The sequence below is a fragment of the Neoarius graeffei genome, chromosome 20 (genome assembly GCF_027579695.1).
Source record: "Neoarius graeffei isolate fNeoGra1 chromosome 20, fNeoGra1.pri, whole genome shotgun sequence".
NCBI classification, from domain to species: Eukaryota; Metazoa; Chordata; class Actinopteri; order Siluriformes; family Ariidae; genus Neoarius; species Neoarius graeffei.
This window is the reverse complement of record NC_083588.1, coordinates 26,914,612-26,932,942: the sequence shown is the minus strand read 5'-3', so window position 1 is coordinate 26,932,942 and position 18,331 is coordinate 26,914,612. Positions and strand designations below refer to the sequence as shown.

Below are 18,331 nucleotides of genomic sequence, written 5' to 3'. Positions count from 1 at the left end.
GGCAACTACTTGTCTACTACTAATACTAGGCCTTTTGTAGTAGTAGTAGTAGTAATAATGATATTTGCCTACTGAAAGGTGATCAGGTGAAAAGTTGAAGCCGCAGCAAGACCTTTGCTATTAAGCCTTTTGTAGGTTAAACAGGCTTCGACAGACAACGTTTTGGAAAGGCTGTGTTTTTCTTTGGTTTGATTAGCCTACGATTTAATCTTTAAACATTATGGTTTCAGCAGTTCGCTTAAACATTGGAGGCTGTAGAGTCGGGCTGCAAGATTTCCCGACACTTGTTTAAGATGACAAACTTCATAGTAAGGAGAAAATAATTCCACAGTATTTAGTGCCTTGTCAGTCTCAAAAATTAATAGTGAAGGACCAACGCGAATTAAGTCCCAAAAAACCATCTCGTAGGCCTATATTTTACATTTTCAAAAAAGTCCGGAATTGGAAGTCGGTCAGTGGAGTGTAATGAAGTGTCTCATTCACTAAGCACAAAAGGTCGGAAAACAGTGGAGAAAACAGCGATTGCTTAAATAGGCTACTAATGGTTTACATTAGTAATTTAATGTATGTGACAAATAAGTTCATTGATTAAATAAAGAAGCCAATACTCCGAAGCTCAAAATTCAGGAAAGTGGCTCCTGTGTCGCAAGTGCACAAGAACAGTTATTTGAAAGTTAATCTAATGAATTTGTGCGTGCGATTTCATGAAGAACCGGGACAATTGGCATTCAGTGAAAGATTCACACCTATGACTCATTATATTCGCACGCGCTCTCTCGCCCACTGTTGCTTCGTTTTCCCGATTTACATGAGCGTCTGAAGATTCAGAAATCTCCACTCTGCCCAGAGTTTGCAAAAGTAGCTGTTTTCAGTGACTGAAACCTCCGTATAGGTGTGAATGAGAGGTGCAACCGAATAAATAAATATGCGTCTTTTTTATCCGGCTACATGTAGGCTATCACTGCGCAAATCCTCTAATGTTGAAATGGTAGTAATATTTGTTAAAATAATAGTAGGCTAATTTCCACATTAATCGGTAAAATGGCACAAGGGATGTGATGGGGGGATGATTTGAGATTTTTATTTCAGAAGGGGGGATGCCTTCCCCTACACCCCCCCACCCCCCCCAACTTGAGTACTGCGTATAAGGCCACCGGATATAGGCCCTTCGATTTCCATCACTAGAGCGTGTCAAATTACTTTCGGTTTTGCCAGCATGGACGCGCTTCTTTTAAATGAAAGCACAGATGTGTCAGACATCGACAAAACGGTAAAGAATAAGTGGAGATGGACTTGGATAAATGAAATGGGCAATAATGGCAAGCCATTTAGTTCATGGTGCAAAAAGATGAAAACGGCAGTTGTGCGCTTGTGTAGTTTGCCATAAAAAAAAAAGTTTATGGAAGCAATGGCAAAAAACTAGATGCCTTTGGCTTCACTGCGAAGAAGCAGAAAAAGTGAACTTTCACTTGACTTTTCTTGCAAGTTCTTTCTGTTCCACTCTTTTGAAAGCATGGTTCAAGTTCGACTGCACTTGCACTTCTCTTAACCAGTCACTACGTTTACATGCACATCCAAATAGAGCTGCTGTCGGTAATCGAGCTGAAGGTCCCAGCAGGGTGCTAGAGAAATCCAATCCTACATGCACACAATGAAATCGGGCTATTGTGTGAGGTGCATTGTGCACCCGAGCCACAGGTGGCGCTACACGCCCCATCGTGTTGGTACACTTCCGGTTGTCGTCATGAAGAGCTATTCAAGAGTGTAAACAAAGTTATCAGTTCCGTGTTCTCCATTGCGCGTTTTTCTCCCGTCCATGAATTTTAATATATTCAACTCCTTAAGCTGAATGAGCATGAACTCTTTCTCCTCATTGCTCCAGAAGTGCACGTTTCTGGTTGCCTGTGGCAGTGGGGGCGTGGTCAAGCGCCGGTCTGTGACAGGAGGGCGGAGCCAGGGAAGGTGAGTGGCAGAACGACGGTACACCTGACGGTAATTAACCTGTGTTTGTGTGTGTTCCCAATAACCGTGCCCTATTTAAGGAGGCAGAGGGGAGAGCTCATCCCGGGACTAGAACACAGCGTGTGCGCGCGCGCGCGCGTGCTTCTCTCAAGAATAAAAGTAGGCTGTTAAACTGAAAAGTCTGACAATAAAAAGCCTATTGGTACCAGAAGCTTTGTCCTGCCGTCCTCTGTGCTCCACCCACACTTCAGAGAGCTCTACATCGCCATTTTCTCTTCTTCGTTTGTTCCTCCTGACCTCTTCTGCTGCCCGCTACTACTGTTGTCATGCCGACCGAGGCTGTTGTGTTTCCCACTTGTGGTCTCGTCACTCGTCACTTCCGGAAGTAGCTCGACAACTAGCTCGATAGGGTATACATGCACAAAGTAGCTCGGCAGAAATCGCATAAACTAGGTCGTGTAGCTCGATTCCGAGAAATCAAGTTCGGTTCAATTTCAGCCGAATTAAGGTGTATACATGGCATTTTGAACTTCGATTTCAGTCGAGCAACGGCAGAAATTCGATTCTCTCTATGTTGTGCATTACTAAAGTATTGTTGAAATAAATTTGCACTTTGCACTGAAAACTTGATGTTTCATCATTTATAGCCAGTAATGACAATGGTAAAGTCTTACCTTAGCTTTAGTCATTGTTAAAATTATGTAAATGTACTATAAGTAGGGGCCGAGGGGATAATGGACAACACGGCATTTAAAATTTGACTCATCGCTGATGTGGTAGGGGCCAACGACATGGAGCTTTTCAGTCGGATGATTTTTTTTTTTTTTGCTTTAATCCATGAGTGCAGACATCCCAAGTCTCCCGGAAGTTCCGGGAGTCTCCCGCATATTGATAGTGGCTCCCTGATGCCCGCAAATTGGAGAATATCTCCCGGAATCTAGAGCAAGTGAGCAAGAGCGTGCACGCGAAACATTAATGTCTGCATCGCGCATATGATGGGGTGCACGAGGGAGCCTGTGTGTGTGCCTGTTCATGTAGCGCATGCTCGACAAAAACCATCCTGATTGGTTTACAGACATCCAAACTCATTTAGAACAGTGTAGAAATGAGCAGGAGAAAAACAGGGAGGGCTCGGAAAATAACTGTAGGCCGGAATCGAACCCGGGTCCCCGGATTTATGGTGTGGCGCCTTATCCGCCTGAGCCACAAAGTCCTGCTGGCATTGTTTTTAAATAGCCTACTTAAATCCTTAAAATGAGTCATGTAACGCATGTCTTGTGTGATCTGATCTCCAATGGTGAAATAAACCGGTTGTGATATGAGTACAGTCTGTTATTTTAGAAGATAAATTTAATATATAATTTAATATATAGCCTAATGAAAAATATTTTATTATATAATATCATAACATATTACTGTTCGTCACTAAAGCGTTTTCTAAGATCATAATGTCTGATATCTCATCTCATTATCTCTAGCTGCTTTTATCCTGTCCTACAGGGTCGCAGGCAAGCTGGAGCCTATCCCAGCTGACTACGGGCGAAAGGCGGGGTACACCCTGGACAAGTCGCCAGGTCATCACAGGGCTGACACACAGACAACCATTCACACTCACTTTAGAGTCACCAGTTAACCTAACCTGCATGTCTTTGGAGTGTGGGGGAAACCAGAGCACCCGGAGGAAACCCACGGGGAGAACAGGCAAACTCCACACAGAAAGGCCCTCGTCGGCCGCTGGGCTCGAACCCAGGACCTTCTTGCTGTGAGGCGACAGTGCTAACCACTACACCACTGTGCCACCATGTCTGATATTATTTTTTATTACATATTAATATTACAACATCACTTTTAGCGATTTTAACAAAAGGTCTGCAAATGTTTTTTTTTTTCTCAAGACCACATTTGCACCGTAATGTAATCACATGAAAAATACCATTACAGACTGGTGGAGCAGCGTGCCGAAAATAATATGTATTTGGTCCAAGGTGTGGGTTTTTTTCATACGTTGCTGGCTCTTTTGCCAGTAGCGCATCACTTGCGCAGGTCTGGGGTTACCCTGCAATTTTCGGGTTGTTCTATTATTATTAGGCTACCGCATAAAAGCGGTCACATTGTGTGCTCAATACCTGTATACAGCGCTGAAATAAACGTTTTGCAATGAATAAGAAGTGTTTTGAGTTGACAGCATATTTTTAACACTAGAAGGCCCAAAGTGCAGACTTTAGTCTGCAATGAAATCCCCCCCAAATGTGTGAATAAGTCTAACGTACCATTACCTGCCTCCCATTGTTGTGTAAAGAAGCCTAATTATTGTGTTACCTGAGAAATAGCCTCTTTGTTTCTAAGGTGGGGTTTACATTAGACCGTATCAGCAGATCATCAGATTAACGTTTTTAAAATGATTAGTGTGCACACAGCAATGCCAATACACGATTTGCGTGCACACAGCAACGCCAATACACGGATACGCTCGGCTCCGCAGGCATCCTGCGCTCCAAATCACTCCGCCCTGAACAGCGAGTGCCCTCTGGAGGGTGCGCACTCCAGCCCTGCGCAGCTCACAGAGCGCGCGAGTGGAGTGCACGAGCAGTGATTTGGGACTGAGCCGCTGTGTGTGAGATGTCAGTGCATGTCGGGCATGCGCGTCACTTACCACTTGCAAGTGGAAGGATGGCAAGCCTAAAGACGATCATAACTACACAATGGGCAGTATTTGCAGTATTTTCATACTTTTATACTCTTTAATGAAAGGTGATACAAGGCGGAAGTCCGCGCCATTTTTCAGCAGTCGTGTCACATGACCAACGCCAGCGAATCAGGAAGGTGGATGTCACAGTGACATTGTCCAATGACGACGCCAGCTAGAGCTCAGCACAGTGTATCCGCGTATTCTCAATGTTTACACAGCACCGGACCAGACACGATCTGGATTGAATACGTGGACTCTGACGGATTCCCGTTTCCTGGCGTTTTAATGTAAACGGACAGTGCATCCGCGAAGAAAACTAGACAGATACGGTCTAATGTAAACTTGGCCTAACCCTAACCAGACTTCATCACAACCAAGGCAACCAAGAAGGATCAGTTCTAACCCTAACCCCAAATCCTGGCTCTAACCCAAACCTGAGCTCACCCCTAACCCAACCCCTAGCCTTAGCCTCTAGCCCAAAACCTAGCCTCAAATAATAATGGAATAATAACCCAAATATAACATGGGGGTGCTGACCAGGCACTTGTGGAGCATTGAGGATGGGGCTTGGGAAGGACAGTGCACCCTGCAATAATAACAGAAGCACTGAACTTTGTGTACGCTGCCACAAATACACCTGTGGCAAATGTACCGTAGGAAAGACTCACCATGGGAATGTGGAAACTACTAGATGGGACAACTCTATGCTACATTTCTGTGCTTTGTATAGCCTCCATGTGTAGTGAGTCTGCTTTTCTTAGTGTGAAATAAATGTTTATTTTCTTCCTGAAGTTATACCGTCTGTAGTTTTTCCAAGCTGAAATTGTGTTTTTTGGGCCACTAATTCCAGTCCTCTGTCCTCTGACATTGTAAGCTTGGCAGAGTAAATTGTCACTGAAATTAGGGTGTAACCTAAAACCAAATTACCATTCATGAATAGCAACCTCAGTGGGGGGTGGAGTGGCTGTTCACAATACAATGGAGACAGTTAGCACCTTGAGAGGAATACACAATTTTTGCAGAGAGGAGGGGGCATGCAGCAGAAGTGGGCCTTTTAATGAACCATGCTTATCACATACGGTAACACATTATCAACAAAGAAAGAAAAAACACAATGCCAAGGATCAGGAAAAGAACCACAGCGCTGTGATTAGTTGGGCTATCAATGACTGACAGAGCCCCGGCACGTAACTAAGCATTATAAAGTTAAAAAATATTATTTTTATTGAAAAAACAAGAATGTAATGATTTCTAAAATTTCTAAAATGATTTTACCTAACGCAATTTTCTGCTTTAATCCACATTTGCTGGTGTTGAGTGTTTTTTTTTTTTTGGCTTCTCAAAATCATCTCATCACAGATCACTCGCTGCTGTGTGCGAGCTTCCCTGCCCCCTATTTGTTGAAAATCTTCTGTAGATGTCGGGGTTTTGTATTGATTTATTATTATAATTGTTAATAATTAAACGTGATAAATCTGGTTATTAGGAACAAAGGAGGGCATAGTGGGAAATGATACGGTAACACTGTCTTGTCGGTTCAAATACGATACTGTTTTGTGATTACACTGTACCGGTACATTTTAATAAAAATAGACAAATGGCATGAACCTCTCTACTGTCTCTTATTACACTAAAGAAAGGGCCTGGCTGAGTCATTGCGTATTACTGAAAAAAAGAACGAATGATACATGGATTGTGTATCATTCGTTCTTTCCAGTTTTAATTGGCAATCAAAAAATGAAAAAAAAGAATTGTTTTTCATTTCAATTTTAGGCTCATATAAAAAAAAAATGGAAAAACCAGTCATTTTTTTCTTTTTTTTTGTGTTAAAATAAAAACAAATAACAAAATAACCAGTCACTTTTTCATTTTTTGATTGCCATTTGAAAATAGAAAGAACGAATGATGCACTGATTCATGTCCTCTAATAAAAAGCAAAGTTGATCTGACACATGTTGAAAGCGACAAAATTGAATGCCATGTTATTGTTATCATTATTTATTATTACTATCAGTGGTCGAGTTGTAAAATCAAACCGGGGGGATGGTGAAATTTTTAGTCACGTGTCGACCCATCGGTCGGTCCGTTGGTGGGAAACTGGTTTGCTTTTAGGAGGGTTTGCATACAACGTAGGTCTGTGGACCTTGTTCATTTACCAGACATACGGTATTTTGTTCTGATAAAGTGTGTAGTACACACTGTGTACCCTTTTTATTGTTGTAAAAAAATAATACACTCGTATTTTACTGTAAAACATGCACAGTGTGGATGTCGTGTCATATTTAGTTAGTCTCCTGGCTGACATACCTACCACATTCTCCATATTAGGGTGAAATGCAGATGACAAATTTGAAGTGCAACTTCATAGTCATGGTAGGCTCCTTTTAAATCATTTGGTAAATAATTTATTAAAACCTCAGCAGGCAATGTAAATGAACAACTGAATCTTTTCATATCAAGTCAATAGAATTTTTATTCAAAGCTGAACATTGGGAACATTGAATTAAATACAGAGGTAGGTAGGTAACCAATAAGCTAAAACAAGCAACAGTAAATTGTAAATCTTCAGCTGTTGGTTCTCCTGCTTGCTCCTGCTCCTGTATTGTCTCACACTCCGGGTCCTCCAGCTCCTGTCGCACTGTGTTGCAGTTGCTGCTGACTGTCATCTGGAATAAAGAGCAGTGGATAAGATTATAATTAAATATAATTATAATGTTATTTCTGATTTATTTATTATCTGAACGAGGATTTGAGCTTTGAAAAATGACCGGATTCTTTCTGTAACATTGATTCCCGCTGTTATCTAGGTCACGTGACACCTTAACATTGACGGTTACCAAGGAGCTGCCTTGGATACTTTGATACTTTGCTTTGATACATACCAGCACTTTGATACATACTGGATACAAGCTAGCAAAATGAGTTAAAAGCAGGCATCTTTGAAAAGTTTCTTTGGAAAGGGGAAAAGGCCCATTGTGTGAGGAGACAGAAGAAGAGCCTATGATGAAGAAAAAGAAAGCTGCATTTTAGCAGACACTTTTGGCCCTTTTCCACTACCCTTTTTCAGCTCACTTCAGCTCGCTTCAGCTCACTTCAGCCCGACACGGCTCGCGTTTCGACTACCAAAAACCAGCACGACTCAGCTCGTTTCAGCCCTGCTTAGCCCCTAAAACTCGCACCGTTTTGGAGTGGGGCTGAAGCGAGCCAAACCGTGCTGACTGAGGTTGGGGGCGTGAGCAGACACTCCCCTGTGCACTGATTGGTGAGGAGGAGTGTCCTCACATGCCCACACACGCCCCGCGAGCGCGCTGGGATCTGTAAACACTGCAAACCCGGAAGGAGAATAATTATGAATTACGAGAATTTCTGAAGCCTTATGCGCCTCGCCTCATCTATACGCTCTTGCCAGTATCTGTTGGCGTTGTCAAGCCACAGCACCAAGACCAGCAACACTAACGACTCCATGTCCTCCATGTTTATTGTTTACTATTCGGGTCGTGAGACTACCGCTTAAAAGCTCACTGAATCAGTGACATACAGAGCATCGTGCACGAGTTCGCGGAGCGCAAGGCTCGTCGTATGCCCTTCAAATAATGCGCGCAGTAGGCTATTGATGTTTTATTATGAGCCATGTACAGTATGTCGCCGAATGTTTTTTTGTTTCTGAGTTACATGCTCGTTTGAAGGACTTAATGTACAAAATAACGTAGTTGCACCCCGTAGTGTTGAAATTGGTAAACACAGTGCATTCAGTGAGGTTTGCCCCGCCCTCCTTTTATTTCTGACTCTTCCTGTCACTGCTGCAACCTCTGAGCGCTCATTCGTATGCCCTTCAAATAATGTGCGCAGTATAGGCTATTGATGTTTTATTATGAGCCATGTACAGTATCCTAATGTTTTTTGTTTCTGAGTTACATGTTCGTTTGAAGGACTTGATGTACTAAATAACATAGTTGCACCCGGTAGTGTTGAAATTGGTAAACACCGCAGTTGCGGACATTTTGTAGCCTAAAATGATGTTATGATAAGCTTTAATAAAGGGTCCGGTCATTTGCCCCGCCCCCGGCCCGGCTCTGACTTGTTCCGCCACTGTCACTGATGTCACTGTTTGCGCTGCTTAACGACATCACATGACGTCCACCCACTTTCGCTAACTCCACCCAATGTGTCCACCCACTTCCAGCCAGCACGGTTCAGCGCGGTTGTAGTCGAAATGCAACTCCAACAGCCCCGCTCAGCCCGACTCAGCTCGACTCGGCACGGCACGGCTCAGCCGCGTTTGTAGTGGAAAAGCGGCATTTGTCAAGTCCTACACCAATCCTGCTCTGCCTTACATGTTGTGACTGGCTCTCTAATGAGGCAGTGAAGCCTTCAAAACTGCTAGTGTCATTTATTTTAGCCATCCTGTCTTGAATAACACTTTTTGTTGCCTGAAGAATAACAAACGAACGTCCAGGCTGATTAAATTAATGGCCTTATACAAGAAATCAAAGCTAACATGAACCTGAGTAAGCTATCGATAGCTGGATGACTCCAAACTAACATTCATTATGATAGCTGTGTTGTTATCCGCCGCCCACAAATTAGGCTCCATATCGGTAACTTTACAGCATGATAGTGGGCTCACAGAAAGTGTGACTGATATTTGTAACTCTTGACTTACCTCCTGAAATGTTTTTTTCCTTGCGATCTTAAAGCCGAACTTGCTTAGGTCTTGCTGTCCACTCCGCTTGGCCATGATGCTGCAATCCGCTGCTGTCATTGACGCCGAATGAAATAAAAAATAACGGAACCCGAACTGAATGTCACCTCCTCAAACGCTTCGCTTGTGCGTGCCCTCTCTCGCGGTAGCTTACTGTATGCTCAGTTTCAGCAAAGCTACAGTACGTGGAATGGCATTTCTAATTCCAATGTTAAATAGAAGTAATGTCCACATTTATTGATAAAATTGCTCAAGGGAAGGGAGGGGGGATGCCCATTTTAGAGGGGGGATGATTTTGACCATTTTTTATTCCGGGGGGATGGCATCCCCCCCATCCCCCCTCAACTCGAGTACAGATTACTATTATATTGAGATAATAATAATTAAGAGATCATCAGCTTAACATTAACAGCTTAATATATTAAATGAATAGGATGTATGAATAAATTACTTGATATATACATGCACATGCAATTTTTCTGTTTCATAGACGCAGAGATGATGATGGACTGTTGCTGAGGATCATGAGAAGGCTAATGTAGCGTGTGGAATAGAGAAAATCAATAATCGTAAATTAGTTATTTCGTTTTGGTTTCCCTGTTTATTTGTTCTGTTTTGAGTTGGAAAAAGGAAAACAAACACCAGTCCCTCATTTTTTGGTCATACAGAAAAACAGGAAAACGAAATATTGTTTGTTTTTCAGATTGAATGGAATACTTGAATGATCGGATGATACAAGGACCTACATGTAACACTAAAAAGTGCACAGTGCTTCATTGCAAGAGTCATTTTTTTTTAAATATTTATTTTTGAGCGAGTAAACCCAAGGCAAGAATCGAACCATGTTTCAAGAGTTACCGGTACAGGACATGTGCAGTAACCACCAGACTACCAAGACCCGCAGTTTCGTCTGCTCCTGCACTGAAAAAAGTAACCTACCGTGTAGAATTTACCCAATAAATCTGAGGTAACAATTTGCATTGACTTGTTTGGGGTAGATTTAATTCCATATATTGAGTATAAAATAACTGAAATAAAAAGCTATGAAATACTTAAATTGGGTAAAATTTACCTCACATTTATGTATCTATTCTACAGCTACTTTCTCATTGAAATCGGGAAGTGCAGTACAGCTTCACACATTATTTCAAGATTTTTTTTTTTTTATGAGAGAAGCGCCATCTAATGGCGACACCGTGGAATCGAATGAATGGGCGTGTTTAGAATTAAAATAGGGGAGGAAGGGGGGTCTGAGCCATTCATGGCAGCCCCCTGGCGTTCAGCTGGGAACTGCACGGCAGTCGCATGGCAGTCGCATGGCGTGCGGTTGGAACGGGAAAAATTCAATTGCTGCTACCGTACTCTACAATGGCAAGAACTCTTCCCTCCCCCTTCAAGAATTCTAGCATTATTCACAAATTAGTCATAGAAATGGTCATTTCGCCGGTTTGTTTGCATTCTAAGCGGAAATATTTTGTCAGACATTTTGTATGAAGTTTTTACTTATGGAATTTGCAAAAAAAAATGCTCTATCTCAAAATCCAGTGAATGTGGATAGAATAAGATATTCTACTCAATCTTGTTGTACATGGCTTATAGCCAACATGGTGCTAGGTGCCTTGTCGGCTATCAGTTCATGTGCGACTCGATTTCATGGAATAACTGTTATGCATGCAAGTAACATTAAAGGTAATGTTACAAGTGGCTGCTCTGAATATAGTAATGGTCACTGAAATGTGCTGTACTTTCAAGATATGGTTATTAAAACTACGGTTACCTTGTCCTTTGTGCTCTTGGGTACAGACCTCCTAAAGCAAACAAATTTCTGTAATTATGCCTACTTCTGATGGACTCTTGGTTCTGGGGGGAACTTTTCTCTCTTGTCCCACAGAAATTATGGTCAGCAAGTTCACGCATCTCTCTCTTAAGCTCTAAAGGAACCTACTCGGCAGCTGTGTCATGCTCGTTATATCCTTCGGAACAGGGGTATACTGGTTTACATCCATCTGTCTCTGTCTGTCTGTCCGTCCATCCATCCGTATCTCAGTCTGTCTGAAACACCCTTTTTCTCAGCAACCACAAATCATAGCCACTTGTTACCAATCTTCAGCTTGGGTTTCTATACAGTGTATACCGTTTTCAGGTCTGTTGCACATCAACTTCCTGTTTACCTACTGAATGTATTTACCAAACATTATAGGGTGGCTTTTGATGCCATTTCAAAATTACAGTTTACCAGGATGTTATTTGAAATACCTGCTCTTTACTTATTTGTTGAAGTCAACATTCGTAAGTGTGCTATTCCTTCGATTGCTTGCATTCTGATAAGTGAGAGCAGGGTAAGTGAGCAGTAGCTCACAGTTGATCTTGTTGTATTGTCATCTATTTTCAAGAGAAAATAGATGACTTTGCATGCTTTTTTTTTCTTCATTTGCCAGTAAAATGATCAGTCTTTAGAATTTCTTCATGTTGCTGTTGGCCTTTTAAATTCTCTCACTGTTCTATGCATGTCTAAATGGTCCTCAGGGCAGGTCTAACGTTTCTGCACACATCTGACATGTTGTAGCTACAGTGGTGGGTGGTTTTTGTGTGTTTTTTTTTTTTTTAACCCCTCCCTCCCCCCCAATCTTGCTCCACCATTCTTGACCCTGTTCCAAATAAACCAGATTCATGGATGAATAATCGTGCACAAATGCTTGCTCAAAATATCTTTTGAAAATAAAAAAACAAATAAAACAAATCTTGTTTGATACCTTCTGGAAGGCTATGAAAATAGTCCAATATTGCCAAATGGGGGCGGCACGGTGGTGTAGTGGTTAGCGCTGTCGCCTCACAGCAAGAAGGTCCGGGTTCGAGCCCCGTGGCCAGCGAGGGCCTTTCTGTACGGAGTTTGCATGTTCTCCCCGTGTCCGCGTGGGTTTCCTCCGGGTGCTCCGGTTTCCCCCACTGTCCAAAGACATGCAGGTTAGGTTAACTGGTGACTCTAAATTGACCGTAGGTGTGAGTGTGAATGGGTGTGTGTGTGTGTGTGTCAGCCCTGTGATGACCTGGCGACTTGTCCAGGGTGTACCCCGCCTTTCGCCCATAGTCAGCTGGGATAGGCTCCAGCTTGCCTGCAACCCTGTAGAACAGGATAAAGCACCTAGAGATAATGAGATGAGATGAGATTGTCAAATAGCCATAGACCTAAAAAGTGCCATTTTGTGAGAATTGGTATTTCTCTTGGGCTCCGTTTGCAGAGTGTAATTCACTTTTATGCCACTGTTGGAAATACAAATTGCACTTTGAACTCCCTTTATGGACAGCTGTGCATGTGTGTGTGGGGGTTTTTTTAAGGTTTTTTTTTTTTTTTAAATAAAGCTGAAGGATATGGAACTGGCAGAAGTCAAAGAACCATGTCTGCTGACACGGTTCTATAAAATTACAGGATTTTACACATGACTGCATAGTTTTATTTATTGTGACATTGAAGATGAACACTAACATATATAGAATAAAGTTTTAATTTTGCTGAAATACTGTGTTTGCATTTTTAGGCCATATACATTGTTTGGATATGGAGTATGTGTGTAATTGGCATGAGAGAGGCACATATTGCACATACACTGGGCACTGTAATTTACAAGCTAGCTGAGACAGGTTTACATGCTAGCATAGCATAAGAGAGCTTTACATTGTAGCATGCTAAGCTAATATAACCAGAACTAAAACCGATGTATCTAATTTTGGGGGATGCTAACAGACAAAGAACAATTAGTCATTAAATTAACCTTACAAAGCTTGGATGTCCCTGACACAAACTGATGCAAGCGCGGTCATGTGCTCCTTTCTCTTGCTGGCTTACCAGCAGTGCCTGCTTTGGTCTCTTCACCTCAACTGCCACAATGTCTGTATTGAGAATATTGATTTTGCTTCTTGTTGGGTATTGCTGCTGCCCATGGTTCTGTAAAGTTCTTGAGAGAAGTTTTGGGGATGCCCCACCAGAGTTTCATAGTGCTATAACTAGTGAATTAGGTGCAGACTCCAAGTGGAAGACAAGGCATTCTCCTTATTACAAGTCAATGTACTGTCAAAATGATTTTCAAGCTGATGTTTTAAAGTAAAATGTTGCTTTGATACAGTACTCAACTTTTGTCAGGATTTTAAGGTGTCCTTTAAAACCTGTAAAAACACTTTTTTGTAGGTAAAATTGAGAACAAATTACTGTACATTTTACACCTACTGCTAATGGCCTCTTATTTGAACCAGAGTGCACTATAATTTTAATCAGATCCAACCTATATTTTGTATTTGAAAGATTATTTCCCATATAAGCCCATTATGACTCCTCAGGATATTATCCTTTGTCTCCTAAATGAGACATTTGTGATTACAGGCTCAAGTGTTTTATCCATCAAAAACATCTGCTGAATGAATGGCCTTCCACTTTTAAATATGTAGTAGTCCAGTCCCCCATTAGAACACAACCCAAAGTTCTGGAAAAAGTAGTTATTTTCCAAATGTGGTCACATTTGAAGATAAATTGTATATTTTTAAACTTTCCAGTCTAGTTTTAAAGCTATCCAAAGCACAGTCTGCCTTATTAAAGGTCATCAATGGCTTAATGTGTGCTGCTGATTGTGGTAACCGTGCTGTCCTACTTTTGTTAGACATCAGTGCCACATTTTGAATCATATCTTCATTGAATGCCTTCAGTGGAACATTATTAATCTTTCTTCTTTTAGACCACTTTGGAATCAAAAAGGTGAATTGATGCAAACTGGATTTGATGATCAGAATCAATAAAATTCAAACAATACCCACTTTATATAATTTCCAAAATATCCTTTCAGTTACAAAATGGTTAGTCAAATATTTTTAGATAAGACACAACTTTTGGCCATTTACCACAGTCCATTTTTCACACTGCATGTAACCATGCATGCTAGCTCATATCTAAACAAACGGACACGTTGAGTTGATGCATGACATAGACAGGCCCTGGTAAGTAGCTACTGTACATACTTTCTTGTAGATATTTAGGCTTTGGCTTTAATTTGGAACAGGGTTTTGGTGCCCAACTCCTAGCTATTATTACCTAATCAGGAAAAAGATTATTTGAAGTCTGGCCAATCCTAATTTTCTCATTGTATTTGCATTTGAAGCATGAGTTTCCACTGGTCATTACAATATTGTGTAGGAGAAATATATTCTCAGTTAAATGTGCATGCTGAGACATGGTGAAAAAGGATTAATAACCTGATGCTTTGGAATTTGTTCAAGATGGGTATAGTAGGGTGTTGACTCTGTAGGTAAGGTTTTTAATCCTCAGCTTTGTAATACAAATAAAGACTCGGCCCTTACTTTACTGAGGCAGGCACAAACCAGGTAGATTTTAAAATAATTTGTTTTCACCTAAACTAAAACATGCTTTCTCTGGGTGGTAAACAGTATGATTAAGCTGTTTTTTCTTTAGTAAATTGGGCACAAGGAGCTATTATAATAATCTGAATAAACCCATGCTTCATTGTGCTCTGCATCTGCCTTTTCGTGCTGTGGAGAAGGGAATCACGATGCTGGGCTCAACATCATAATGACGGTCAGCCATCGTCCCAACCCTAGTCTAACAAAAAAGGGGGGGGGGATAGCAATGCCTATCTGTAGTGATCACTACCCTACAATGATTTTCTAGAAAAATGGAGGAACTAGTCTTTTAGTCCAGGATGAAATGGATGCAGTTACTGTTCCTGTACTTATGAAAGACATGCTATCTTTTTTTTCTTTTCTGAAGCATGGCTTTTTTTCTCCTCCCCCCCCCCCCCCCCCCCCCCCCTTTCTCAATAGGTGTTTAGTCATTTAAAGAGACTGGGATATGTGGTAAACAGATTTGATATGAGGTGACTATATCTATCTATCTATCTATCTATCTATCTATCTATCTATCTATCTATATTTTGTACATTACATGGATATAGTTGTGCTCAAGTTTACATACCCTGGCAGAATTTTTAAAATGCGTACCATTCTTTTAAGAAAACACAAGTGATCAGGCAAAACATGTTACTTTTATTTTAATGGTATTCAAATTAAACCATAATGCATCACAGAATAGTGCCATCATTAATAGTGCCATCATAGTGTAGTTTGGAGCTACAAAGGCACAGAGAATTTACACACCTCCCAAAAAAATCAGATATCCATCTCCATGCTTCACAATAGAGTTGGTGCATTTTTCGTCACAGGCCTTGTTGACTCCTCTCCAAACAGTGTTTATGATTGTAACCATAAAGTTCAGTTTTGGTCTTATCACTCCAAATGACTTTGTTAGGTGCTGTTTTGTGGCACTGGTGCAGTAATGGCTTTTTTTCTGGCAACCTGACAGTGTAGTCCATTTTGTTCAACTGCCTCCTTATTGTGGCTCTTGAAATGGTCACACCACTTTGTTGCAGTGAAGCCTGTATTTCAGCTGAAGTAGCTTGAGGGTTTTAGTTGGCATTCTGACCAAGTTTCCTGGCAGTTGAGGCTGAAATCTTTGGTCTACCTTGGTATCAACAGAACCAGTAATTCTCTACTACTTTGAACTCCACTGACCAGCATTTTCAAATCTTTGGCAATCTGTTTATATCCTTTTCCTGACTTATACCGTTCAACTACCTTTTCTTGCAGACCTTTTGACTGCTCTTCTGCTTTCCGCAGAGCTCTTCCAAGAGCTACAAACTTGTTCACTATTTATACATGGGCGCTAATGACGAACGCGTCACAGGTGTGGAAACTTGCCCTTAATAGCCAATTAAACCTGGGTATGTTATCGGGCCAAACATTCAAGGGGATGTAAACTTTTGATCAAGGCCATTTGGGTGATTTCATTCATTATTTAAAAAGGGAGCAAACAATTATGTGGCGATAAATGGCTTTACCTAAAAAAAATAAATAAATAAAATAAATTCTGCATGATTTTCCCAAAACTGTCATATTTCACAAATTCTGCCAGGGTATGTAAACTTTTGAGCACAACCGTATTGCATATATTGATGTCTGTCTGTCTCCTAAAAGTGTCTGTCTTTCCTTTGTAATAAATTGCCATAATTATATAAACAACTGAATCTGCCCCTATTCAACAGGAAACCAAGCAAGTCACTGAAGAGGAAATGGAGTCAGAGTTCCGGTTTTAGGTAGCCACCCTTTGCCGAAGTCTGTTCAATGAATGTCCTTGAGCAAGCATTCTCTTATCCACCTGTCTGGCTTGCTTGACATTTTAAAGCACTTTCAGGAAGTTGTGCTTTATAGTTTTGTCTACCTAAAATCTTCTACAATTTTTGACAGTGGAAGACAAGAATTTTACTGATGAATCAATCACCTGACCTGAAGTCCACTGAGCATGTTTCACTTATTTTATTTTTTAATTTACCCTGGATAAAAGTAAAATTAATTTGAGAGAGGTACCCATGATTTGGAGTTGTGCAGTTATGAGTTGCATAGGATTGTCCAAATGAAATGGACAGGTTCATGTGGGGTTTTTTTCCCCTCTTCCCCCTCCCTCCTCTTCTTTCTTGGTTAATGTCAAAATAAACATTATGTTGTGGTATTCTTAAGTTTCACTTTATCTCTTTCTATCTCCTTATCTATTCTACTCTGTTTAGACTGTGTAATAAGAAAAGTACTGCATGGCCAGAGGTATCTGCTGGACAATATGAACATATTAAGACCAGTGTTCCATACAGCAACTTGGAAGATCCAGGCCAACTGCAAACGCAAGCCTTTCAGGATGATTCATTGAAGTATGATCCAGAATCGGACAGAGCTCCAGGGAGGAACTGGTGGACAAATACGTCAAGCCAACCCCAGCCTGATTCATTCCAGCCTTCAGTACGATACTGGGATTTTAGCTGCATCTTTTTTCCAGACCTGGGCTCATATAGTGGCAATGCTTGCCTGCCCCCTCCTGATCCCAGCTTGCTCCCTGGTGCTCTGCAGGTACCTGAGTGCCACATGGCTCACTGGTACAGAAAAATCAATTTGATGGAGGAACGTCAGTCCAAGCAAAAATGGCAGAGGGAGCAAAACCAACACCAATGCAACAGTAATGATGGCCAAGGAGTATGTCAGTGCAGGAACTGGGTCGAGTATTCAGAACTGGTGGAGAAAAAGTGGAGCCAGCAGCACAATGAAATGTCCACACACCTCAGGGAACTGGAGGTTATGCCTCTTGCTCGGCCCGAAAAGTGTAGTTCACACTGTAAGTGTTTGAGATATTGTCTGAAAGCTGCAGGGGGTCTAAAACACAATATATTTATAAAATATTCTACCTTGGAGTTTTGAGTAGATTATGCTATTTGGCATAAATAAACTACATATCAAGTACTTCAAAATGAAGCTTTTAAAGTGTTCAATATTTTATGACCACATTAAGTTCTGGCCCCGTCACTTTTTTTTTTTTTTTCCCCACAATTTGGTGGTGCTGTAGATCAACAATAAATCAGACTGTCTATTTGGCAATGAGCAAACACTAGGGTGGCGTTTCAGTAGAAAAAATATTGGATGTTGATTTTAAGCATGATTTTTGAGCTTCCAAACATGGCAGTGGTGAAAGGTGGAACCAAGCTTCTTCATACCTTGCATGGGCCCTGTAATATTTAGTATTTACATCCAAGGATAATGTTTTGCTATATTTGTAATCTGTAACTGTTAGCCAAACGTATGGGTTTCTGGATAAATTATTAATTCAATATTAAACTCTGAACATGGGTGTCTTTTTGGGGCCCAGCCCCCTCAGAAATATGGCTGTACAGTAGATGCTATTTTAAAGAGTAACTTCAAACCTCAAATTTCTTAATTTGGTGAGTAAAGGAACAATTATTTGCAAAATGAAGAAAATCTAAAGACCAAAGGGTATGGGAAATTCTGAAGTTTTAAATTTGGAAAACAAAATTGGCAGTAATGTAGTTCAAGACGTGTGTGGGGGGTGTTACTTGGTTGTAAAATTTTGCATGAGTGGTGTT

At 41.1% G+C, this 18,331-nt stretch overlaps 1 protein-coding gene across 9 annotated transcripts in view; it reads left to right on the top strand.

The window, feature by feature from the left end:
* tsen54 (TSEN54 tRNA splicing endonuclease subunit) overlaps window positions 1-18,331 on the top strand; it is a 191,490-nt gene that overhangs the window by 129,335 nt on the left and 43,824 nt on the right. For all 9 annotated transcript variants that reach the window (XM_060901450.1, XM_060901453.1, XM_060901448.1 and 6 more), the window contains 3 exons: window positions 15,177-15,229; window positions 16,454-16,504; window positions 16,973-17,568. In XM_060901450.1, the coding sequence (XP_060757433.1) occupies window positions 15,177-15,229; window positions 16,454-16,504; window positions 16,973-17,568 (700 nt within the window). The remainder of the gene's footprint in view (window positions 1-15,176; window positions 15,230-16,453; window positions 16,505-16,972; window positions 17,569-18,331) is intronic.